At 39.3% G+C, this 27,163-nt stretch overlaps 1 protein-coding gene and 2 long non-coding RNA genes across 4 annotated transcripts in view; all 3 read right to left on the bottom strand.

Moving 5' to 3' along the window:
* Positions 1 to 7,302: 7,302 nt before the first annotated feature.
* On the bottom strand, positions 7,303 to 8,802 carry LOC310725563. The gene is made up of 3 exons (XR_014533426.1): positions 8,669 to 8,802; positions 8,456 to 8,557; positions 7,303 to 7,455 (listed from the first exon to the last, which is right to left on the bottom strand). It is a non-coding gene; the product is annotated as an uncharacterized lncRNA (long non-coding RNA).
* A 237-nt stretch (positions 8,803 to 9,039) lies between these two features.
* Positions 9,040 to 20,063, bottom strand: LOC310725559. Its single transcript, XR_014533422.1, has 6 exons — positions 19,970 to 20,063; positions 19,802 to 19,894; positions 19,555 to 19,647; positions 16,992 to 17,066; positions 15,292 to 15,393; positions 9,040 to 9,395 (listed from the first exon to the last, which is right to left on the bottom strand). It is a non-coding gene; the product is annotated as an uncharacterized lncRNA (long non-coding RNA).
* Positions 20,064 to 23,721: 3,658 nt separating this feature from the next.
* The window catches only part of LOC310725516 (junctional adhesion molecule-like), a 52,205-nt gene continuing 48,763 nt past the window's right edge, over positions 23,722 to 27,163 (bottom strand). For both annotated transcript variants that reach the window (XM_083540532.1, XM_083540531.1), the window contains exons 4-9: positions 26,760 to 26,852; positions 26,578 to 26,670; positions 26,398 to 26,490; positions 26,248 to 26,322; positions 24,624 to 24,719; positions 23,722 to 23,899 (exon numbers count right to left, since the gene is read on the bottom strand). In XM_083540532.1, coding sequence (XP_083396658.1) covers positions 26,836 to 26,852 — 17 coding nt within the window. In that variant the 3' untranslated portion in view covers positions 23,722 to 23,899; positions 24,624 to 24,719; positions 26,248 to 26,322; ... (1 more) ...; positions 26,578 to 26,670; positions 26,760 to 26,835. The remainder of the gene's footprint in view (positions 23,900 to 24,623; positions 24,720 to 26,247; positions 26,323 to 26,397; positions 26,491 to 26,577; positions 26,671 to 26,759; positions 26,853 to 27,163) is intronic.

Here is a 27,163-nt window from a genome sequence, read left to right as displayed (position 1 = left end):
TGTTCTTATTTGTATGACAAGAAAAGACAGAGTAATTTATGTTTGTTTCAGCGTTATGAGAAAAAAAAAAAAAAGGCCACAAAACGAGCCAGAGAGTCAATTGTGCGCATCATGGCGGATTCCAGTGCTGATTTGAGACTTGGCGCATTTTTACAGTCCTAATTAACGAATTTCAAATTGTGTTATCTAATAAATGTATCAAGGCTGAACATCCACCATATAGAACACAAGCAGAGAAAAGATGATGATGATCAGGAATGTCTCTTTTTTCAGTCATGTTTACATCGCTGACGTTAACCCCATACTTCTTAGTTGCTCTCTGATTTGCTTATTGTTTGCTTCGTAAACTAGCCTACATCTGTGGTGTGTGGGAGCCAGGAAATGATAAACCAGTGGTATAATAAAAAAGCCGTACAATGACAGGAAATATTGACATATCACCAAATAGATTCAAACTATAGTAACAAGTTTATTTTGAAAATGTAAGAAGTATCGATATGTGTGCAAAAAATGTAAAGTGAAAGTAAAAAGTTGAAGTATTCGTACTTTGTTACTTCCCACCTGCAGCACACTAAGTCAGTGAAATGATGACAAGCATATGTTCAGTGCTTCATAGAAAGGGGCGTGTGAGGTTTTTGCTTCTACCTGTTGGGTGATTATCGCCATCTGCTGGCAAGGAAAAGAGACTACACTTCAGCAAAAAAATACTTCAATAAACTGTTCTTATAATATGTGGTTCCACATCACTACCAATATATTTATAGTGCCACAGTGTTTTCCTTTCTGTCCTTGACGAATTGTTGCGAACACAATAAATGCAGTGGCACATACAAGCTTCTTGTTGGTACTAAACTGAATTTCAATTCAATTTTTTTTTTAAACAAAAAAAGGCATGTTATGTGAGAAAACTTTGGACTTTTAAAGCCAGCTTGATCCATTTACTAACAGTAACTATTTGTTATGCTGAATAACTATATGATTAGCACATTTTCCAGAAATGCGATAATCCTAGAAATACTATTATAAACTGATGAAATAATTCTTGTAGCATTGGATGATCTTAAATGAATTGAGGCAACCCAGGTGAGAGCTAAGATTTTTGATCAGATCACTATTGCTTTCCTGATATTAACTTGAAATGCAATGTTGGAAAAAAATCCTGTTGATTAAGAAGAATTAAATACCATTAAAAATAATAAACCTAAAGGTTAATAACATTGACAATCATAAATTACTAGCTGTCTTGTAATATGAACTGCCTGCAATAATTTTGGCTTTAATAGAAAGGTGTCAGAGCACACGGTGCATTACAATTTGTTGTGTATGGAGCTGGGGCCCGGCACTAAGGATAGGCAGAGCAGGCAATTGCATAGGACCTCGGGTTTTACTAGGGGCGGCCTCTAGAACCCAAACAGACCTATACACTAGTACATCAATTAAGACGGCCAGCATAAAAGGACCTTTATCCATTGGATATACGTAACAGTCACTTACCTGGAAGTGAAACCAGTTGATATCACAGTTTAATGTGAGTTCCCACCATCGGTGGCACAGAAACAAATGCATCCCTCAGAGGTTGCTAAGCGAGAAGATAAACAGCCACGCAAAGAAACCAAAGCTAGTGATGCAGCTATGTGCGCCGTCATCATGTATTTTTGATTATAACTATCACTAAAATAAACAGAGCCGTATTCTGCTGAGTTCGAAAAAGTGCTCATGCTGTGATGACGTTAAAAATACTAAAGAAAAAAGTAAAAATGTGTAAATAAAAACAGCAATCGCAGATGCAACTGTATTTGGTATTGGGTGATTTAGTCAGTGTGTCTGTGGGAGTTATTTATAATAAGATTATAATCTTAAACCTACCAAAGTTAGCATTTTAAAGTAACAAGGACATTAGCCTATTTTTAAAGTAGCCTAGCTAATGACATATCATGGCCAAGGAAGAAGAAAAATAAGCTGGTTCAAATTACCTTTCATACCTTTTTTTTTTTTTTTTTTTTTGACCTTAGTTGAAATGTATTTAATACACATTTAATTAAATATATAAAATAATTGATAACAGGTTTTGAACATTTAATTTGTTTTTATTTATTCTGAGAGGTGGAATGTTGACACCCTGTAGACCATCAAAATATCCTACAACAGGCATATCAATGAAAAAAGACTGAACCATGAAGCAATGGAAGAAGGTGGTCTAAAGAATTATGTTTTCTTGACAATATGTGGAACTCTGGGTTTATGTGTGTCATTTACCTGCGGAAGTGATGGCACAAGGATGCACTATGGGAAGAAATAGGCCTGCAGTGACAATGTGATTGTCTGGACGATGTTCTGCTGAAAAATCTTGACAGTATGGTATATCAAGTACACCATTTCATTATAGTAGTATTCCTCATTAACAGTGGCCTCTTTCAGAATGATACTGCAGTTTTGGGGATTTTGTTTCTTTATTATATTCTTCATATAACAATGCTGCTTACTGAATTTGGTGCAGTTGCAGCAGGAAAGTTCAGTGAGGTTCCTCACAACTTCATTAGTTTCATACTAATTACCTAGCACTATAAAAGTGTTAGAGTTTATTATTATTATGTTTAAACATATTCAGTGGGAACTTAGAAAATATAAATGGATGTAGAGATTATGTTAAGCTGAGTTAAAGAAAAAAGAGCATTAACTGTGTGCTTGGCTTATGTCTTGCATGGATTTGGCAAATGTCCAGTCCGGGACTAAAGTCCATAAATCTGCTTTACGAGAATTTAAAATAAAAAACAGAAAGCTAACCTAAAGGGTTTAAATGTGTTTTTCATTTTTAGTGATACGGCTAATATAAAATTTACACAACATTAAACAGTTTTATGGTAAAACAAATAAAAATAAAACAGAAGCAATTTAAAAAGAAATATAATGTAAAAGACATGAGTTACTATAAACACTACGCTCAAGTGATCTTGCTCATCAACATGTATGTTAAAGCAGATGAAAGTTTCTGTGTCATTTGGTTTTGATGTTAAATACTGTTGAACATGAGCTGTATGTATGGTGTAAAAATAATCATCACACAAATCAGTCAGTTACGAATGGGGTCTTGGAGAACCTCCATTTCCAGATCCTCCTACAAGGACAAACAAGTCATATAACTTATGTTTTTTATGCATTTAAATAATAAACTGGTGACCAAAGACCATGTTGTACATGTTATTATGATTTATTTTCTACCTTAACATTTTGCATGCAAGTGCAGAAAGCTGAGACAGATTTAGCAATGAAACTAAATGTTTTAGAAAAGGAACACGCAATCCAAAACATATTTAAGGTCAAAGGCAGTTTTTGGTCTGTGATCTACACAGAGGTGGTCTACACTGATCAACAATCAGTGGGCAAAGGCAAAAAAAAAAAAATAGAAAAAACAAGGAAGCTAGCAAATGTAGCTAAACACTGATGGGTAAACACAGAAACAGTGGGGTATCATAAAATCATCAGAACGCCCTCAAAACAGGTTTATGCAATAAGCAGATGTGAGGGAAATAAACCAACAAAAGAGGAAGAGAACTAATTAGTGAATGTCTAGCCAGTAATGGTATATGACGTTGTAGCACAAGGCAGGACGAAAAATAAACTGGACATTTTTTTAATTTCACCCATACAAGCCATCAAATTAAAGAAGAAATAAACAATAATAATATCAAACATATAAAATATTTACATATAAAATGTATTTAAGCACTGTTAGAACATTTAACAGAGTCTTACCTCAGGTGCTGGTCGTCTCTCTTTAAAATGATTCTCTACTCTGTTCAACACAAATTTACACTTAAAATTAACACTGTTTCCTGATTTCCTGATTAACAGACCCTCCTAGAAAACATTCCATTTACTGAAATTAATATATATTAACAATAAAAAAAATAAGCTTACCTGTCCTTATATCTCTTCCCTGAGTCGAATACAGAAAACAGTTTCAGACATAATGTGTAGAAATAATCCAGAACAAATCATGTTTTCTTGGTTAGTGAATTAGTAAGAGAAATTTTGTTTACATTTTTATTTTTTTTTTGTATGCCGTGTGCCTGTTGATACAAGTTAGGTGAATGCTCTGGGACTGCACTATTAGTGACATGCTGATTTTATAAAAATGTGCATAGACTTGTCAGTACTCACAGGCATCGTAGAGCTGCAAAACGAGCCAAGTAGAAACAAACACTGTTTCCAGTGAAAAAACAACCACACGAAGGTCTTTGATGGTCCGTGTTCCATTCACTACAAAGTAATTGTAGAGTCAAATTTCATTTTTACTGCATATTCAAAAGAAATGAAAAACTGATTATAGTTCTCTGACAGGTTTGACAAATGGAAAACTTTGCCACAAAAGGGGTAGGTGGTGTGTTCTGTATAGTGGTTTTTACTTGTATTCAGTGCTCTCTCTCTCTCTCTCTCTCTCTCTCTCTCTCTCTCTCTCTCTCTCTCCCTCTATTTTTCTTGCAACTCATCATTAAAAAATAAAAGATAGACATAGGTGTGTGATCCTAAACACTCACTTCTCCTGGGTCTGGTATCACAAACCTTAACCACCTGACCATCTGGGCTACTGCTGACTCAGCATAAGAAGATTCCCTAAATGGAAGCCAAGATATTGTATCCTATTCAATTGTACACTTCCTTGGGTATTCTGTGAGTCCCACCCTCAATGATATGAAAAGATCCCTCAAATGCTGCATATTCTGGATGTAAAATAGAATAATTCAGATGTAATGCAGATTAATTCAATCTCCAGTAATCCATATATCTTGCAACATTTTTCTGTGATATGAACACATGGCCATGGTGAGCTATATTTCCTTTCAAGATCTCGAATCTGCTAAAAGTAAATTTGCTACAAGTAGAAGAATGGCTGTATGACCGAAATTTTCAGGAAATTGCACTGGTACGCTTTTATTTAGTTTGACAGATCTTTATTTCATTACAAAATAGCCAAAATGAAATTATTATTTGCGATTGGCAATAGCATGTTGAGCATTTAAGGGCAGCCCTGAGATTGCTGAAACAGGCAGGACTTACAGCAAACCTAAGAAAGTCTGTGAATGGATGGTTGGCACTGGGTTTCCACTTGGGCCATGGTCAGGTGTGTTTCTAAACCTATAAAATCAAATGGGGAATGGATTGCAGAACAGATTGGTTGTGTCAAATGGAGGGTATATCTAAATAAAGGGGAGGCATTGGAAAACAGGTTTATGTGATTAAACATTTGGCTTTCGGTTTTTGAATGTTTGGAGCTGAAAAAATGAGTGGTAAGGATTTTACACCTGTGCTTTCAAGTGTTCTGTATTGCAATAAATGCCAGCAAGGGTAACAGGAGAAGAGAAAAGAGTCATGCATTTTTGTGCATATGCGAAACAAATGAAAGCTGTACAGTTATGTTTCCATTTATATAAATGAATTATTATATTGTTATATGTTTTTGATGAGCCTGTTACTTGTGGTACGTCATCCACACAAGAAATGTGTGCTAGTCAGGGATGTACTGTCTTTTAATTGCTTACTGATCTGTTTTAAGTGCACAAGTACACTTTACTTATGTCTCGTAGTTACTGTATGTTTTGTCAATTTTTTTAAGCAGCACCATGGTCCTAAAAGAATGTTGTTTTGTTTCAATGTGTACTGTACCAACTCGATTCAAATGATATTAAAAGATCTGTCATGGCCAGGTGAATGAAGGTTATCACAGAAAAACACAAAATACAGTACCTGCTTTCAGGATCAGTTCTGTGGTGAGAGTGATTGCATTAAGAGTACTGATCCCTACAGCTCCAAGCATGTAGACCATAATGTGAAAGGAATCTATAATTAAGATTATACTTAAAAAAAATATTTGTCTCTTTTCTGAAACACGTACACTAAAAGAAATAAGGAACTGAGAACGCTTTATAAAATAACTGTTACACTTACCGGGGAAATATTTTGGGTGTACGAACAAGCATGTTACTGCCAAAATATGAACAAATACTAAAATAGTTCCATATCCATCAGGATCTGTAATATACAGCAATCAAAAACAAATATATTACAAGCCTAAAGCCCTATACAAGCCTTTTTAATTTTTACAAATTAACAACATTAATAAAGGAATAACATTTTCTTAATATGACACAAAAAATAAAAGGAAAATGTTAAGGACATTTGACAAAAGCAAAGATACACAAATTCATATTTATGTATTCATAATTCCACAAATTCATAAATGTATATTATGAATTCATAATTAAACACTCATAATTTTTGTACCTTTTTCTCCTTTGAAAATTTTTGTAAAACGAACAGAGATATAAATCCCATATGTGATTATTAGACCTGCAGCAATGACAATGCAGCATATATCTGGGAAAGAATTGTACATAAACTCAAACAAATGCAGGCACTAAAAGTACAGTTACATTTAGTAACTACTAAAAACTATTCAAATTACATACTACACACACACACACACACACACACACACACACACACACACACACACACACATATATACATAAGGGCTGTCAGACACATTAGTAATGCAACGTAAAATTTTGTTAATGCACGAATAATGCAACATGCATTTCTGTGTGACCATTTTTAGTAAAATAATATATATAAATATAAAAGAGGCAAATTTGAAATCATCAACGCAACATGTTTATTCACATCCTTACTTTACATACTCGGGTATTTAAAAAAAAAAAAAAAACCCTTATCCGCCAATTAAAACCATCCATGTGGAAACATAGCAAAAGTTCTGTATGGAACTTATAAGTCTTTATGATTTATGAAAATTAACACACCATAATTACTTTAAAATATTTACAAGAATATTTTGTCTTCATGCTCTATGTTGAGTACGGTTCCACTAAAAAACATACATTTGCATAAAGCATCCATATTTTTCATGCCCATGTTGTTCAGGTACATTTAGAACAGATAAAAATGTGCGAATAAGTTTAGGTTAATCACGAGTTAACATGACAATTATGCGATTAATTACGATTCAATAGTTTAATCGATTGACAGCCATAATATGTATATATATGTATATATATATATATATATATATATATATATATATATATATATATATATATATATATATATATATATATATATATAAACATACATACATACAGTACATATACAGTATATAATTTTATTTATCTTGTTAAGATGAACAGAACTTATTCAATTAAGTAAACTTAAAATGTTTTACAAATCAATCATACTATCCTAATAAAAATAGAATATAGAAAAATTGAAAGAATCTAAGTGGCTTGATTAACTGAATAGTTATAAGGAAATCATACATACATCCAGTTTTTCTCCATTTATAGAAAGTTTCTTGTTTGTAGCCTTTGTGACAACACAATATACAAATCAATCCTAACCATGCATTTATAAATACTACAGCCTCAATTATAAGGATCGAACCTGGAAAAAAATAAATGTTTTTAATACCTATGAGCTAATAAGGCATAATTAAACATAAATAAATAAAACGGTATGTTTTAATTCCTGTTTATAATAAATATTTGTTACTCATTTATCTAGCTTTTCTGTCATTCCTGAAGCAAACTTTTTAACCCTCCTATTATCCAAGGGGTCTACACATTTTGTAGCATCGGTGTTCTCTTTTAGCTGTATAACTCTTTTAGCTGTATAAAACATGAGAAATGTAAATATTTTACACACATTTGTTTTGGTTGTTTTGCATGATATTAAGGTCAATAAAATATACTATTGGAGTGTATAGTAGTACTATATAAACTATACTAGTGGAGTGGCCCTTATTCTTAAAAACCGGTAGCAGCACACTTCTCCATTTCTCAGGATCCTCTTATCTACCAAAGTCTTGTTGAACAATCTGGTTAAAAACTCCACTGCCATCTCTCCTAAACATCTCCATGCCTTTACCGGTATGCCATCTGTTTCCACCAACTTTCCACTCTTCATCCTTTTAATAGCTGCTCTCACTTCCTCCTCACTAATCATTTCCACTTCCTGTTTTACCAACTCCACATCATCCAACCTTCTCACTCTCATTTTCCTCATTCATCAGCTGCTCAAAATACTCCCTCCATCTTCTCAACACACACTCCTCACTAGTCAACACATTTCAATCTCCATCCTTTATTGCTCTAACTTGCAACACATCCTTCCCAACTCCAAGATATTTATGTAGTCAACAAAGACGTAAATAACCTCTAGAGGTTAAAAATTCTGGGGTCAAATTGAAATAGGGAAAAAAATGTTTTGTGATTTCAGGGTAACAGGAGGGTTAAAGTAGGTCCTTCCAAATTTTGTACAATAGCGTATACATATTTAAACATATTCTAAATCGTTTTTTAAGATTTAGCTTTGTAACAAATATTTAGAACAAACAAACAGTACAATAGAAATAATATTAATAAAAAAATCGTATTGTACTTACCCCCAGAGGAATCTTTTGATGTATTAGAGAGAATAAGATAAACACAAATTGCACTGGGGCTAAATATAGCAATAATTACAGATGACAGAATACATGAGACATCTGAAAAAGTAAAATAAATGTAATACATGTGATTAAAAGAATTATCACTAAACTTTGGTACACTAGTCGTGGAATTATATTAAAACACATGTAAAAAAAATTATTCCTTACAATCAAAGGGTTTTCCTTGAAAAAAGTGCCTTTGTAGAGTAATAACCAGAATCATGCCCACAAGCAGAGGTAAAATCACAGAATGTACCTCCACGATGTCTAAAAGATATGCATAGTTATAGAGCAGATAGAACAGAAATGTGCAAATATACTAATTTTGTGGTCCTCTGGAGGTCATATATCTACTATGCCAATATCTACAGTGAAAAATTTGATGGGGTTACTGTCAGGTACTGAAGCAGCACCTGAAGCTAAATTTTTAGGTGGAGTTTATTAAAAATCACCTGAAGGTGGGTCATACATGCACTTGCCGTAAAATGTAAAATCAGTAAATTTGAAGAATAAACATCTTTTGGGGGGCTAATAACAGCCTAATAAGAAGCTACTGAGAATAAAATATCAAGTTTTAAAATAAACAACTCGGTTTAATTTAATTTATTATTAGTTAACAAAGAAATCTTAAGTTGGATCAGAATCATGCATACATGATGCAAGTATTTGCTTTACTTCTGTTTTAACTGCTGAATAGCTTTTAATTCTGTAGTTTTTTTTTCTGATGTCTGAATTATGTGTGACATGTTTAACAGCACTATGGTTGAATGTTAAGGCATGTTGCAACAGTACTCACATTCAAAATTGTCTTTAGTGCTACTGAGAAATAGTCCAAGCAGAACAGCACTAAATATTTCTTGAAATGCAATCAAACGTATTCAGTGACGACAGACAACTAGAGGGAAAAAAACGTCAGTTTCTATTATTTTCTGTCAATATATACTGTAATAACCAAAAGTGTATGGAAAACCTTTTTAATGATTGAGTTCAGTTGTTTCATCAACACCAACTGCCATCACATATCACTGAGCTCTTAGTCTGGTCTGTGTTAATTAGCACCCCTACATATGTTCTGGTTTTGTACGTCTAACTGATAAGCTATTTTTCTTGTATATTGGTTCTTGCGTGTTCCACAGCATTGTTCCTAGTTTGCATGTTTTATACTCAGTGTTTATACTTGTGCTTATATATAGTCTATCCATCTATACATCTATACATCTATACATCTATCTATCTATCTATCTATCTATCTATCTATCTATCTATCTATCTATCTATCTATCTATCTATCTATCTATCTTTTTTTTTTTTTTACTTTAGTCACATTTTTTAATAAGACTTGGAATTATCCATCCACTTTTATTTATTTATTTATTTATTTATTTATTTATTTATTTATTTATTTATTTATTTATATAGTGTTAGCAATTAATATTTAAGAACAAACAACCACAGACCCTTTCTTTAAAACAGTTTTCAGGTTACTTATGTAACCATGGTTCCCCAAGGGAACGAGATGCTGCATCAGAAACAGTTTGGGAACACCTCCGCTTTGTCCACACTCTGAATCACATGTATAATCTGTCCAAATGGAAAGCGCGGTGTCACCGTTGGGGATACATAAAAGTACACATACCGTAATTTTCGGACTATTAAGCGCACCCATATATAAGCTGCACCCACTGAATTTAACATAGATTTTTATTTTGAACATAAATACGCCGCACCTGTCTATAAACCACAGCCTACATTGAAACTAATGAACTTTACACAGGCTTTAACGAAAGACAGTGTCTGTTACACAGCTTGTATTTAAACAGTAGCCTACCAAGAAAGTAATTGTTTACTGTCTTCCTCCTTCCTTTCACAACAAGTTCTTTTGGGAGTTTTTCTTTTGGCATTGTTGTGCGTTTAAAAATCACCATCGGTGAAGCTTTTCTCCCGATGCCGTGCAGCTCAGAACACAGGTGAAGTGCGTTTTTTCATGCCCGGTTGTTTTCAGCGTGACGAATGATTCGCATTTTCTGTTGCCAGTCCGAGTGAGCGGCGGGTCAAACGCCAATTCAGTAGGAGCGTGTTTTAATATAAAGAATTTTATTGGGTCACCTTAACCCATTCGGCAATTTCATTGGTCTAATGTTATGGGGCTTAGTTTTTTGGCTTGAAGCTTGTGAAACCGTTTTTCCTGGAAAAATCCATAAATCCATAGCCGCTTCATTGTTTAAGCCGTGGGGTTCAAAGTGTGAAAAAAAGTAGCGGCTTATAGTCTGAAAAATACGGTACTTCAAATCAATGGTCACGAACCAGTCCTCGGACCTGATTTGGGACACATGCGCTCTGGCTCTGCTCTGCATGGGCTAAAAGCGCTGAACGTGTCCCGACTTCCGGCTCGGCATCTTCGCCCTCTGTGCACTTCGGCTCTCTGAATCAGCTCTCTGAATCGGCTTCCTGAATCGACTCCATGAATCGGTTTCCCGATTCAGCTCTGCACGCGTGCTTTTCTCCCCTGCTCTCTTTGCATCTGCCTTGGATCCTATAACCTGAACCTTCTGACAGAACAATCTGGCCAACATGGATCCCGCGGATGTACCTGCCCAACAAATTCAAAACCACTTTAGAGGCGTGCAGGAAATCATGGGATTTTTGCGCACACGTTTTGGTGCACACAGGTGCTCCGCCACCCTCATCGCCTGCTACTCCGGCCCGGCAGGCCCCTGCTCCACCTACCGCCCCTCCAGCTATGCGTGAGCCTCAGCTCTCGCCACCAGACCGATTTTCGGGCGACCCTGTCTCCTGCCGCTTGTTTATTATGCAGTGCGACCTGATTTTTTGCATGCAGCCCTTTCAATTCGGTACAGAACGCTCCAAGGTGGCCTACGTCATATTCCGCCTGTCAGGCCGAGCCCTAAGGTGGGCCACCGCGGAGTGGGAAAGTCAATCAGCCAACTGCAGATCTTTCGCCGCCTTTTCTGCCAAACTCCGAAAGGTCTTCGGCTCATCTACGCCACGCCAAGATGCCGCCCGCTCCCTGATCTCGGCCGCACAGGTGCATCGCTCTGTTGCAGAGTCTGCGGCTGACTTCCGGACCCAGGCCACTAACAGCGGATGGGATCACGTTGCACTTTACGATACTTTCCTCCAGGGCCTCTCCTCTGCTGTTAAGGACGAACTCGCCACTCGTGATCCACCCCAGCTACACGCATCGATCGGCGCATAAGGGAACGCCACCGGGAGCGTGGTCACCCCGCTCAGAGATCCTCACAGTCCTTTAACTGCAAACAGTTCCCCACCTCGTGTTTCGGGTTCTGGCACCCGTTCTTACTCTCCGCCGCAGGCCATGGAGATAGGACGCCACCACCTGACGCCCGTCGCTAGGTCTATGCCTCTACTGCGGAGGTAAAGGGCACATGGCCGCATCCTGCCTGGTAAAAGGCAAGGCTCGTCGGTAAAGGGGTGAGCACCCACGAGCCACTCCTTCACCGCTCCCTCCAAACCCACTATCTTGGTCTACCTTCAGGTTGGCCCCGGAGGCACGGAATTGGCTGCCTTCGTCGACTCTGTGGCTGATGCCGAATTCATCGACCTCAAGCTTTCCCAGCAACTGCTGGTTCCTATGGAACCCCTACCTGAAGCTCTGCTGATCAGAGCCCTGGACGGCAGCCTTTTAGGCCGGGCCACGCACCACACTAAGCCTCTACTCATGTCAGTGGGGGAACGACATCAGGAGTGGCTTTCCTTCCTGGTCATCTCCTCTCCCCAAGCCCCCATTATGCTCTTGTTCCATTGGCTTCGGAAACACAACCCACGTGTTGATTGGATGACAGGGCGTATTCTGGATTGGGGTGTGCATTGCTTCGGCCACTGCCTTGCTCTCTCTCCACCCAAACCACTGCCGGCTATCGCTCTCAAGCACTTAGATTTAGCATCGGTTTCTGAGATCTATCATGGCCTTGCGCGCGTGTTCAGTAAGGCCTTGGCTACCTCCCTGCCTCCCCACCGGAACTTCGACTGTGCAATTGAACTGCTTCCCGGAACCAGTCCCCCTAGGGTGCACCTGTATCAGTTATCCGCCCCAGAGAGAGCTGCCATGAACCAGTATATCCAGAAGTCCCTGGCAGCGGGTATCATCCGACCATTCTCCTCCCCAGCTGGGGCAGGTTTCTTCTTTGTAGAAAAGAAGGATAAATCCCTACACCCATGTATTGACTACCGGGATCTTAATGCGATTACTGTCCGTAACCGTAACCCCTTGCCACTTATGGCCTCGGCGTTCGAGCTCCTGCATGGTGCCACGATCTTCACTAAGCTGGATCTACGAAACGCATACCACCTGGTGCGTATCAGGGAGGGGGATGAATGGAAGACCGTCTTCAATACCCCAGCCGGTCATTACGAGTACCTCGTCATGCCGTTCGGCCTAACCAACGCTCCGGCCGTCTTTCAGGCTCTAGTCAACGAGGTCCTCCGTGACATGCTCAACGTGTTCGTGTTTGTCTACCTAGAAGATATCCTGATCTTCTCCCATTCTATGGACGAACACGTCCGGCAGGTGCATCAGGTCTTGGAGAGACTCCTCAAGAACGGACTCTACGTAAAACCCGAGAAATGTGAGTTCCACACCTCGCAAACCTCGTTCCTGGGATACCTGCTTTCAGCCGGTAATATCCGGATCGCAACTTTGAGTACCTGCAATCGGCTAAACGACTCAACCCCCGACAGGCTAGATGGGGCCTTTTCTTTGGCCGCTTCCGGTTCTCTCTTTCGTACCGGCCTGGGAGCCGAAATGTCAAGCCTGATGCGCTCTCTAGAGCTCATGCCCTGGAGGAGGAGGAGCCATGCCCAGAGACCCTCCTTCCCAAATCTGTGTCGGTCCACACCCTTAGTCTCGCTTTGGAGGAGCGGGTCAAGAATGCCTGGGACAGGGGCCCTGTCCCCGAGGGTTGCCCCACTAGTCTCCTGTTCGTCCCCGAGGGTCTCCGCTCTGGAGTTCTTCAGTGGTGTCACAACTCCCTGTTCTTCTGTCACCCCGGTCAGCCTCGCACCTTGTCTCTGGTCAAGACACGCTTCTGGTGGCCTTCCATGGTAAAGGACACCCGGGACTTTGTCGCAGCTTGCCCCGACTATGCCCAACACAAGAACCCTCGTGGCTGCCCCCAAGGTCTTCTCCGGCCCCTTCCTATCCTGAAACGCCCGTGGTTGCACCTTGCCATGGACTTCGTAACCGTGCTGCCCGTCTACAATGGCAACACGGTCGTCATGACGGTCATTGATCGGTTTTCTAAGATGGGCCACTTCATCGCTCTACCCAAGCTGCCATCTGCCAAGGAAACCGCCAAGCTGGCCCTCCAGCACATAATTCGCCTCCACGGTTTTCCCAGAGATATCGTCTCGGACTGACCCCTCGGCTAAGTTTTGGAGGGAGTTCTGCTGCCTCCTGGGCATCTCGACCAGCCTATTATCTGGGTTTAACCCACAAACGAACGGACAGACCGAGAGACTAAACCAGGATCTTAAAACTGGTCTCCGCCTCCTTTGCAGTCGGAAACCCTCCTCCTGGTCGGACAAATTTATGTGGATTGAGTATGCCCATAACACTTTTCCCACTGCTGCCACAGGGCTTGCACCCTTCCAGGCGGTCCACGGTTTCCTGCCGCCAACTTTCTCCAACCAGGAACCCCGGTCCGCCGCCCTTTTCTTCCGACGCTGCCGTCGATGCTGGAGAATGGCCCGAGCAGCCCTGCTCAAGAACGGCATAAGGCTTTGCCAGGGGGCCAACCGTAAGCGGCGCCTAGACCCCCACTACCGTGCCGGGCAACGTTTATGGCTCTCTATTTGTTTAAGGCCACCTGTCGGAAGCTCGCCCCACGCTTCATCAGCCCCTTCCCCATTTCTAAGGTCGTTAATCCCGTGGCCCTCCGACTCAGGCTCCCCAGAGCACTCCGGATCCACCCTACGTTTCATGTGTCTAGGGTTCCACCCGTTCGGGCCTGCTCCCTGGTGCCCTCTGCCCACCCAGGTCATTGATGGGGGTTCTGCCTACACCGTGCGCCGCCTGCTCTGCTCCCGTCGTCGTAGTCGGGGCCTTCAGTACCTGGTGGATTGGGAGGGCTCCTGGGTCCTTTAGCACCTGACTGGCATAAGTGGATAATCATGCACCTGAATCTAATTCTACAACCCCCTGACATTATGCATGTGTACAACAAGTGTAAGAATTTAAGTCATTGGGTGGTCACACGAAATAATTATTTGATTTGGATGTCTTTACTTTCCATTTTGTCAATTGTTAAAATAAATAATTAACACTTTTACTTTTAAAAGCATTCTCACTTAACATCATTTTTTCACAAAAGCCTAAATCTTGTGCACAGTACTGTATATGTGGATATGTGACCATTTACAGCCTTGCAACCAGTGTGCTTGTTAGACATCCCAGGGGTGGGTTTTATTGTTATTATTTGATCCAATTTCCTATGAAGGTTTTTTACTAGATTAAAATTTGCCAATACAATCACAATAATTCTAGTCAAGTTATTGATAGGAGGGCTGGGGTGCAGTTTGTGTTCTGGTTCATCCATATAGGGCCTTTAGGTTAATTAAGGTAAATGTTAGTACTATAGAATAAAGGAACAGTATTTACACACTAATTGCATAAAGTGTTACTGTGTATGACCAATAGAAATGGAAGAAATTGTGTTACACTGGGCTGGAAAACTGATGTTACACTGGACCATTTGTGTGTAGATAAAAAAAATTGCAATTCAAGACACAATAACAAAAATATGTTTTCTTACCTAATGCAATGGCACTGATGAAAGACACCATTTCTATGAGTGTCAGTCCAATTACAATGTAACCTGCTGTTGTTTGAACCCGAGCAAAGTTATCAAAAAAGACTAAATAATAAATAACAAAGGAAAGACATAGAAAATTAAGGTTTACATTGATATGCAGCTTACAAATTAAATGAATTGTAAACTTTTTCAATGGGTTGTCTAAACAAATGAACATTAGTGTGATTGTGATTTAGCTAAAAAAAAAGTTAACTTTTTCTCCTGGGTGTACCTAGACATTCTTACATTCTGGGGTTTTATGATGTGGGTAAACCTGGGACCCTCATGCAGGAGCAGGCAAGTATAAAAATAAAATGCAGCCCAGAGGTCTTAGTGCCTAAAAGTGACTAGTCCATCTGGTTCTGTGTGGATCATTGGATCAATTGGAAATCTAATATAACACATATTTAATGCCTTGCATCAATGATCTGCTCGATCAGCTAGGTGCAGCACTCTTATTTGACACTGGATTTAACCAAAATATATTGGTGGATCCCTGTTTACAGCAGGCTTTACTCAGGTGAAAGCTGCATTGTCTTGGACCACTACTGCATTCCTCTGACTTCTCTCTCGCTTTTGTTCTCAAGATGGATGCGTTGGACAGGGGGCTGGGGGGCTTGCTGTCCCAGGTGGTGGAGGGAGAGGAGCTCCCCAGTGCTGTACATCAGCCATAAGCACTCGGTACGGAAGAGCCAGTACAGCACTATCAAAAAGGTGTGCCTGGCCGTTAAGTGTTTGAACCATGCTCCGTTCCAATGCCTCAAGCATGCCTCAAGCATGAATTTGCTTGCATAAAAGACACCAATGCATAATGGTATCTGGCACTTGCCCCATGGAAATTTGAGGTGGTCCACAGATGGCTGTGGCCAATTTCTTCCCATGTTGAGGGGTGGGGGTGTTAATGGAGTTGGCTGTAGACTGGATTGCTCCCCAATTGTGTGGTAAACTTGTCATCTACTGTTTCTTCCTACCCTGAACCAGAAATCTTTCCACAGATACTATGCATGATTTATTGAGGGTTAAAATGGATTTGCACCAGTATTTACCATCCACAGATAAATGGGCTTGTTAACAGTGCAATCAAATGCTTAAAAATGCAAATATTTTTTTTGTCCATGATGATGCAAGGAATTTGGACAAGTGGCTGAAGCCCCTGTAATATCTAGTTAAAGAAGTCCTGCAAGCCTCCACTGGGTTTGTCCCGAATTAAATTATCTTACAGGTTTAAACCTTGTGCAATATTAAGCATAATTAGAAAAAACTGTAGAGGATGGACCTTATAAGTCCAGAAAATATAAATCCAGTACATTCTTGACTCCACACACTTGTTTCCCAAGTCTTTTACTTCACATCTCCACAAGCTGGGTTTCTACGCAGGTAGTAGACAATATTATACAAAATAATTTTGCTGAAATTAGCATGAAAACAGCAGGAGACAATATTGATATAAAAATACAATTCATATTACAGTAAGCTTTTTCATAGTAAAGTCATACACTACCTCATTATGAAAGTAAAATTAATTGTTTTCACTAAAATAAACTCTAGGAAAGATACAAATATTTTGTTGCCAAATTTTATGTATACTTTTCTCTCAAGGGAGAATGTAATTAAACATTTAAATAAGAAAGAAGCAAATAAAATAAAATATTTTTACTTACATGAACATGCACTAATTGCTATGATTGAATTGTAAAGTGGAATAGCCAAAGCCTTCAATGCATTTTGCAAGCATGCTGTGAAACAAAAGCATAAATCATTAAATAAATGGATATCTGTCTGTCTGTCCGTCCGTCCATCCATCCATCCATCTAATGATCTATCTCCCCAGTTACAAAACAGTTGGGACACTATAACAACTCATAAAATCTCATTAACCCATATTCTATTGAAAATAGAACAAAAAAAATACAGCTTCACCAATCTGTGACTGTGTCTACAAATTGTTGAACAATAATAAGAAGAATGTTCCTCAACATAAAAAAATCTCATCATTTACAGTACATAATATCATCAAAAGTTTTAAATAATCTGGATAAATCACAAGAAAGATCTCTAGGATATATGTAACCCTAGTTCCCTGAGGAAACGAGACCCTGCTTCGCAACATTTTGGGAACGCGACCGCTTTGTCCATGATCTGAAACAATGTGTGTAATCAGTCAAATTAGACGCGTGGCGTCACTGGTGGGGTGATGTCACCACCAGGAAGCTATAAAATGCACCTGGAGAGAAGCCGGAGCCAGCTTCTGTCAAAGAGTAGGAGGTGCTAAAGTGTGGCATAGAGATGCAGCGTCTCATTCGCTCAGAGAACTAGGGTTACATATGTAACCTGGAGACGTTCCTTTCCAGTAACTCTAGCTGTGTAACAACGCTTTGTGAGCGAGTGTCCAATCATGCCTAGCTGACCAGTCCCTGACAAGTGTGTATAGGCACAGCTAGGTCGAAAGGACGGGGGGGCCAGGAGTGGCACTGAGGTCAAGGTTATAAAACTGGACAAAGGTCAGCGGGGTGGACCAGCCTGCAGTCTTGCAGATGTCTTGGAAGGACACTCCAGAGGAGCAAGCCTTCAAAGCTGCCACAATCCGGGTCGAGTGAGCTCTGACTCCGAATGGAGCGGGAGACCAGAGGACTCATAAGAAGATGCAAAGCATCAATGATCCATCTGCTGAGAGTCTGCTAGTTAGCAGGGAGGCCTTAATCACCCAGAGAGGGTGCTTGAGGAGGGCTACCAGGTCTGCAAACCATGATTTGCCCAGCTACCTTGGGGCCACCAGGAGGAGACGGAATCTATCCCGGCAAACTCTCTGTAATAGAGAAAGCACACTCTTTTTACGTTCAGCTGTAACCCCAGTTCCTTCATGTAAACTAGAACGACATCTCGATGCCGGACTGCTAAATGCTCTGATTGAGCTAAAATCAACCAATTGTCAATATAGTTTAAAATGCGGATCCTCTGAAGTTTCAAAGGGGCCAGGGCCGCATCCAAACTCTTTGTGTTGGTGAGGGGTGAGAGGGCATAACCAAATGGTAGGAACCGATATTGGTAAGCTTCGGCCCTGAAGCGAATTTCAGGAAATTCCTGTGAGAAGGAAGGATGGATACATCAAATATGCATCCTTCAGATCTACATTGACAAACCAGTCCTCGGATCTAATTTGACACCGAGACACATCTGGCAGAGCTTTGCAGGCTAACAGGTAGTCTTTTAAGGGCATCAGTCTCTCGAGACTGACCTCTGGTACACCTAGAGCCAGAGCTATGCCTTGGTGCAGCTCTGGGAGCCTCCAAGGAGGCAGCGAGTCCCCTGGGTCTGCTAAAATACCGGCTGGAAACCGAGGAGGGTGCTCGCTGGAGCTGGCCCTAAAGCACTGATTGTGGTATGGTTAATAGACCAGGTCCCTTGGAGCGCAGGGGCAGAGCGGGCACAAAAAATGAGGTGCACTATGCCCTTTGCTGGTGGATCCCAAGAACATCCTGTGTTAGGACTTCTTGGCCAAAGCCCTCTTATTGAAATTGACAGTCCTCGAGTCTGTCATCTCAACTGGCTTAGGCCCAGAGCATTGCCCAGGATCACTAGCAGGGGGTGTGCAAGTGCTCTGCCTTTGAACCTCCTGGTGACAGGAGGTGTTCGGTTGTTTTTGGGGCTGTGCCCGCCAAGCAGCCCCATAAGAGTAATGTGGGAGGAACTGCTGAAATGCTGCCAATTGTGTCGGGGAGCACTGCTCTGTTCCTGTCAGAAGGATGAGGGTGAGCCATAGCCATACAACGAGGATTGGAACTGATAAGGCAGGCCAAATATGGCTTAGCTCAGGACCTGAACACCTCAGTGTGCATGTCCTGAAAGAAAGGCAGACCCCTCAGTGTGAAGGTTGTGACGTAGGTGACAGAAAGCGCTTGTAGAGCTTACTGTATGGGGCAGCTTTCTGCTCATCTGCCGGCCAAACTATATCAAGTTTGGCTACGGCACGAGTCACAACCCTAATAGCTCCTCTCTTGCAAAGCCAGACATTTACCACTTACCTAAAACCTGTAAGGGAACAAACACACACTAAGAGCACTTCATGAACAAAGCTTTGATTTGGCTTTCACGTCTGTTCATTCCATTTACAGTTGCATTTTTTTCTTATTAATAAAACAAACAATAAAATGTAAATTCAATTAAAATAAAAATACTCTATTGTTTAAGCTATTTAATTTAAATATACTTTCTCAAAATACCTACTTGGAAAACTGCTGAGATAAGGAGATGTTTTCATCAGCATGAATGGCCTTATGATACTGACACTAGAACAAGCAACAATCTCAACAAGAAACCCTAAGAGGAGGAGCAAAGCAAATTAACATTTCCAAAAATCTGAAAAGATTATTCAAAAAGTGCCATATATGTGCTGTTGAGGAAGGGGATTAGGGTAATGGTGGATGGGTGGGAAATCAGCTAGGTAGGTGTCGGGAAGTAACGATAAATTTACCTTCTTTTGACCATAAGCTGAAAGCAACAAACATGCAGATGTTTGGACAAAGAATGAGACAGATGTGCATGTTAAGGGCTTTTTTGCTAGTATCTAGAAGGAGAAAAAAGTTTTTTTTTTTTTTTTTTTTATGTGAATAAAAATACTTTGTATAAAAATATTAAATACCTTTCCTTTTCAGCAGGCTAAAAACAGGACCACAAAATCCCAATGAGAGCAACAGTGCAACTGAGCACAACACCAATATTGACATATGGTGTGCCGAAAAACCTAAAGCATTGAGGTAGTACACACAGAGGCATTAATAAGATACATTTAAACCTAAAAATAATAAAAACATAAATAAAAAATAACTTAAAAACTGCGCTAGACTGACATCCCATATCAACTGGTCTTCTGCGGAAAGGGTCTAAATTTACAATGATTACTGTTTTAGGAAGAGGGGCACCATAGCACACACTACAGTACTTCAATAACTTTTTCATATTAGCCAGTAATCAGGAGAAGTGGTTAAATTCTATGTTTCATTTAGTTGAAAAAGGTATCAACACTCTTATCAGGACAGAAGTGTTAGATCCTTTAATTTAAAGATTAAATGTCCAAATAATTGTTCCCCGTTAACAGAGCAACACAGTTTTTCCTTTAATTTGTCACCATCTCTATCATGAACATGAGATTTTGTACATTACCTATACTATGTAGAACCACTGTGGTACTTGCTGACATGTTCCTCGTATGGACCTCACATGTAAATTCTCCTTTATCCTCCATCTTTATATTCATCAGATGTAGCGAGAAGTTTCCTTTGGGGATTTCAGAAGAAAATAAAGAGAAATTCCCTTTTGAGACCTCATCTGGGAAAAAATCAGTTTTGTCACTAAACACTTGAGTCTAGAGATCTGGTCTGCTTTTTCCTTGCTGGAAGAGGCTCACTACAGAACCTGTATCCGTCTTTCTCCATTCTACCTGGAGGTCTTCTAATGGCAGTAAACTTTCAATAAAGCATGACAAGAGCACTGATCCTCCAAGCTGAGCCACAAGTGGATCTGAGGGGCCATGGACTCGAAGAGCTGCATTAATACCATAGTAAACAAATAACAGACATGTACAGACACAAAGAATTTGTCCAACGTTTCCTTCATTTTCCTTTAGATTAATAGAGGCAAAGCAGTCAAATTAAATGTACAAATTTCTAGACCTATTTCAGTTATAGCAAAGAGCATATCATATAGAGCAAACACGATAATATACATTTAATTAGTCATTTAAAGAACATTATGAATAATTTAATAATCTAAACAACAAAAAAAGCCTTACCTTCATATCCAACAGCATAGACAAACATTACAAACAGAAACAAATACATGTTGCTCCCAGTTTATTCCTCCTGTGTCAGTGGGTTAGTAGAAATCAAATGCAGGACACCAGCAGTTTTTTAATAAATGTTCAGGTAAGCAGGAGATAGGGGAAACGGTTCCTCAATGCACAGAATGAAAGTATGCAAAACACAGTATGAAAATACAGTCCAAAAGTTCCAAACAGTAATCAGGGCAAAGCAGAGCAGAACAGTCCTTAGTCAAATACCAGATAAGAATCTAAAAACTAGTCCAATAACACAAAAAAAATTTCAACCAGGGTAACAGGCAAGCAGAGTCGGCCTCGGTGAACATGGAAAACAATCGTTATTTTTATATTTTTCTAAAACTCCAGAACCAAACTACATAAAAAATAGGTAATTTTTCCGTTTCTTTGTGGATGCACTGAAAGAAAAATAAAAGAGAAACTAAAAGAAAAAAGATAACGGAGCTCAAAATGCTTGCACAAGTTTGATAACAAGAGATTATACGCTGCCAGTTCAGTCGCCTTTGGCAAACACAGCATACACTGCATAATAAAGCTGTTACCTTTCTTGCACTTATCACAAATTTTATTTGTTACTTTCCACCTCTGTGTGTGTGTGTGTGTGTGTGTGTGTGTGTGTGTGTGTGTGTTAAATTTCGGTACAGTTGGGGGGAAGAAATGCAAAACAAAATTGATTGTTGTTTTTTGTTTAACACATTTTAATATTATTTACATTTGTGATTAACATTTTAACAGTTTACATTTTTAAAATAAATGTAAATAAAATGCTTGCTTGTTTAAATAATATATAAAATAATATTTTATAAAAAAATAAAATAGAATAAATCAAATTAATGCAATACACTTTATTATATTGATTACATTTTAATAAGCAATTAGATTGCCACAAATTAAATTATAAAAAAAAAATTAATTAACGGAAAAAATAAATTTTATTGTTTACATTTGTCAGACCACGTTAGGGCAATAGAGATTTGTGTGTGTTTTAATTACATTTAATATAAAATTTTCCAATTGTATAATCTATTTAACTGTTTTATTTATTTTAATATACTTTAACAAATGTCTTCATTCTTTCCATCCTTCATTCTTTCACTCCCTCAATATGTGGAATTGTCAGGATTTTCTCCTTTTAATAGAAATTCTTGAAGCTGGAAACACAAAAGAAATCCATATAGTTGCTAGCCACTTCCTGGTTAGTGGCTAACAATAGTGCTACTACAGTGAGGAAAATAAGTATTTGAACACCCTGCTATTTTGCAAGTTCTCCCACTTAGAAATCATGGAGGAAATCATGTCCACTGTGAGAGACATAATCTAAAAAAAAAATCCAGAAATCACAATGTATGATTTTTTAACTATTTATTTGTATGACACAGATGCAAATAAGTATTTGAACACCTGAGAAAGTCAATGTTAATATTTGGTACAGGAGCCTTTGTTTGCAATTACAGAGGTCAAACGTTTCCTGTAGTTTTTCACCAGGTTTGCACACACTGCAGGAGGGATTTTGGCCCACTACTCCACACAGATCTTCTCTAGATCAGTCAGGTTTCTGGCCTGTCGCTGAGAAACACGGAGTTTGAGCTCCCTCCAAAGATTCTCTATTGGGTTTAGGTCTGGAGACTGGCTAGGCCACGCCAGAACCTTGATATGCTTCTTACAGAGCCACTCCTTGGTTATCCTGGCTGTGTGCTTCGGGTCATTGTCATGTTGGAAGACCCAGCCTCGACCCATCTTCATTGCTCTAACTGAGGGAAGGAGGTTGTTCCCCAAAATCTCGCAATACATGGCCCCGGTCATCCTCTCCTTAATACAGTGCAGTCGCCCTGTCCCATGTGCAGAAAAACACCCCCAAAGCATGATGCAACCACCCCCATGCTTCACAGTAGGGATGGTGTTCTTGGGATGGTACTCATCATTCTTCTTCCTCCAAACACGTTTTGTGGAATTATGACCCAAAAGTTCTATTTTGGTCTCATCTGACCACATGACTTTCTCCCATTACTCCCCTGGATCATCCAAATGGTCATTGGCAAACTTAAGACGTGCCTGGACATGTGCTGGTTTAAGCAGGGGAACCTTCCGTGCCATGCATGATTTCAAACCATGACGTCTTAGTGTATTACCAACAGTAACCTTGGAAACGGTGGCCCCAGCTCTTTTCAGGTCATTGACCAGCTCCTCCCGTGTAGTTCTGGGCTGATTTCTCAGCTTCCTTAGGATCATTAAGACCCCAGGAGGTGAGATCTTGCATGGAGCCCCAGTCCGAGGGAGATTCACAGTCATGTTTAGCTTCTTCCATTTTCTAATGATTGCTCCAACAGTGGACCTTTTTTCACCAAGCTGCTTGGCAATGGTCTCTCTCTTTGGTCTTGGCCATGTTAGTAGTTGGATTCTTACTGATTGTATGGGGTGGACAGGTGTCTTTATGCAGCTAACGACCTCAAACAGGTGCATCTAATTTAGGATAATAAATGTAGTGGAGGTGGACATTTTAAAGGCAGAACTTGCAAAATAGCAGGGTGTTCAAATACTTATTTTCCTCACTGTAAATATATAGGTTATGACAGTAAATACTGTACTCTTTCTGTATTTTTGTGTTTATATATTATTAAAGCATTGTATAACTGTACTCACATTTCACATTGGGACTGGTATTGATACTGAGCACCAACACTATTGCGTTCAATGATTCTAGACACATAGTCAGATGCATCCGCAAATCATAAACAGCTGTAACACAATGTGGGACAATTTTCAATATTTCATATAAATTTTATTTTTGATATATTTATCTTGCAGGAATATATCACACAATATTGGTTAATATCTGACATATTACTGAATGTTTTCTAGATGTCTCTAGATCTGCCTTTTTACCATCAATATTGGTTGTTTAATACAGGCAAAACGCAGAATTTACATTGCTTTTGACCTGTTTATCCAGGGAGTCTGTGGATGCCTCTTTTGCACATCCATCCATCCATCCATCCATCCATCCATCCATCCATCCATCCATCCATCCATCCATTCATCCATCTATCATCTACAGACATGTTGGACATTAGTGGTATGTATTTCATGACAGGCCTCAAACAAGGATGGCATTAATCCTAAACAATTTTTCCAAAAGAAAATTGAAATCACAAAAAGAAAAACGGTATCACTTAAACTATTACACATATATAAAAAGTGCTTCTGAATGTTTAAGCTGAAAATTCAGCTTAAAGCAGCTTTCCCTGAGCCCACAGGAGGATCTGGCATGCCAGCTTGTACAGGAGGATTAAGACTCATGTACTAGTAATACGTTTGCAATAATTTTACCAAAACTGTATAAATAAATGAGTTAATTAAAAACATGCAGAGGTAAAGATTATTTACAAAAAATCATATTGGAAAAAAATCCATCGTAGTAATTAAAGTAATGGAATATACAAAGTATGTTTTTTTTTGTTACCTACTACAACAGCACAGATGACAATCACCACTGCTGTGGCTGTTAGAAAGGCATTCAATTTTTCATCTATGGTCTGTATCTGGCCATTAAACAAATCTAAATGAGAGATAGAATAAGAAAATAGGTTAATTTACACTCTTTGTACAAATTTAACACATATGTGTTTGCAAAATTAAATGTGAATAGTGATGGAGTAGATCTTTGGGCAGAAACGAACAATGGGTTGTTGAGGAAGAACATGCAAGTGAATTCTTAGCTAGTTCAAATAGGATGCAAGCCCAGACATGCAAGTAATACAGTGCAAACGTTCAGTCTGTAGTTGGAAACGGAACCTTTTCTGACCTTAGTGAAAAGAAATGTCCAGATCCTCCTGATATTTGAAGCTGCATGACTAAGTCAGGTTAGCAATGTGAGACAGGAAAGATAACTGGTTTTCCAGAATAACCCCAAGTTTTTATGCACTGCACTCTTAATTCTATTTGATTGCTGTATAGCATATGTGACAGCCAAAGAGCAAGTGACTCTCGGACAGTGTGACGTCTCTTGAGTCACAAACAGGTCTACCAGAGCCCTGCAAATCTCTGCCAGATCTGCTCCACCACTTTAGGGTGGAGCCACCATTTGCCGGGCTCAGCCCTTGCCTTGATGACCCAGAATGTACGCTACCCTTAAGGAGAGCAACTTACCCTGGGCCCACAGGAGGATCTGGCATGCCAGCTTGTACAGGAGGCATTAGTGCAGACCCACTGGTGGTTGATGTAATGTTATCCAAGTGGATCAACACATGATGACCTTTGATGTCTGACAGGAAATGCTTTAAAGCTAAAATCACGGCCAGCATCTCTAGCCAATTGATGTGCCACAGCAGATAGGGCCCTCCCCATAGACCTTATGACCACTCCCCAACCTGTGAGGGATGCGTCCGTCCTCAGAGGAAGAGAAGCTTGCAAACAAGCGATGGACCAAGCAGGTGAGGCAGGAGAAAGGGACAAGCCCGTCACAAAACCCTCTGCAAGGTTCATCTGTGAGCCCCAGAAACTAGCGTGGCGCTATGCCTAAGCGAGAGCGGGGCCACAACTGTGAGAAGCATGGGGCACCCTACTCGAAGAGTGGCCACCGGGAGCGGAGCAAGGTACACACAGCCGGAAAGTGTGCCTAGTATTTATGCTTGCCTTAATAAAAAAATTTCAGGTCCCAAAAAAGTGAGCGCCATCAGGAGAACCATCAGGAGAAAGAAACTCAAGGAGTGAGAGATATCAGGAGGAATACATTTAAGGAGTGAGAGACATTAGTTGGCATAAACTTGAGGAGTGAGGGTCATTAAGAGAAGAAAAACTTAAGGTGTGAGAGACATCAGGAGGAATTGCTAGAAGGAAGGCTAATGTCTGGAAAGAGCATGAAAGTAATGGTGTTTGATGGAAAGAAGTATAGTTGGTGTAGCCATGATTTAGTTTTTTCCCCTTGAAGATAATAGAACAAGTAAAGAGGCTTGTATAAAATAGTGCAAAGTCCATTGAAAATGTACTGTCACATACTGTCTGGTACAGAGGGTGAGACATTGGACACTCCAATAAATATTAAACAACCGTACGAATGTCAGTATCAATTTTCTTGTTTCACTTACATGAACATGCACCCAATATTAAACTTGAATGGTAAAGTGGAAAGGCCAAATTCTTTGTCACTTTTTGTAAAAACTCTGAAATAAAAAGAAAATGTTTATATACATGTCATATCTCAATGTATAATTAAAATAAGTTTGATGTTGGCTTACGTGGAAATCTTTCAAGATACAAAGAGGTTTTCATCAGCACGATGATTCTCATGATACTGACAGTTGAACAAATGATAACTTCTGGAATAAACCCTATAAGGAATTAAACAAACCACACCAGAAATAGGAAATTAATCTGATCTGAAATCATAACTGTTAAAACATAGAGAAAAGACTTACCTTCTGTTGACCACAAGCAGAAAGCAACGAACATGCAGATGTTCGGAGAGAGGAGCAGAGAAATGTGAATTATCATGGCCTTTTTGGTAGAAACTGAAAAAAAGAAAAAACATATATAGTCATGTGTCTATTCACAAAATATTTTTTTAATAATAATAATGGATAAATGGTACTCTAGATACCTCTCTCTCTCAGTAGTTTAAAGACAGATCCTACTGCCAGCAATAGTGCAATCAAGCAAAACACCAAGATTAGTATTTAGAGAGCAGAGAAACCTGTAGCAATTAGACATAAATAATAAACAATTAGAGACTAAACATTTTTTTTATTTAGTAATTATGAGAATCATGTGTAGAACAGTGAAGTTCATAAAATATGATAATGGTTGTGACCTTTTTGACTTTCGATACATTGGTTGCTTAAGCTGGATTTTGGGCAGAACTAGACCTAGGTTATTTTACTAGATTGAAATATGTTCAGCTGGACATGCTTTGCTTTGATCACTTAAACCTCATTACATTATTTTCATTCAATTTGGAAGATCATAAAGATATATAAAAAAAAAGTCATTAGTGACTAGGTACAT

This window comes from Silurus aristotelis, assembly GCF_946808225.1.
Source record: "Silurus aristotelis genome assembly, chromosome: 4".
Taxonomy (NCBI): domain Eukaryota; kingdom Metazoa; phylum Chordata; class Actinopteri; order Siluriformes; family Siluridae; genus Silurus; species Silurus aristotelis.
Note: the sequence above shows the minus strand (reverse complement) of the source record. Positions and strands in the feature narration are given on the sequence as shown.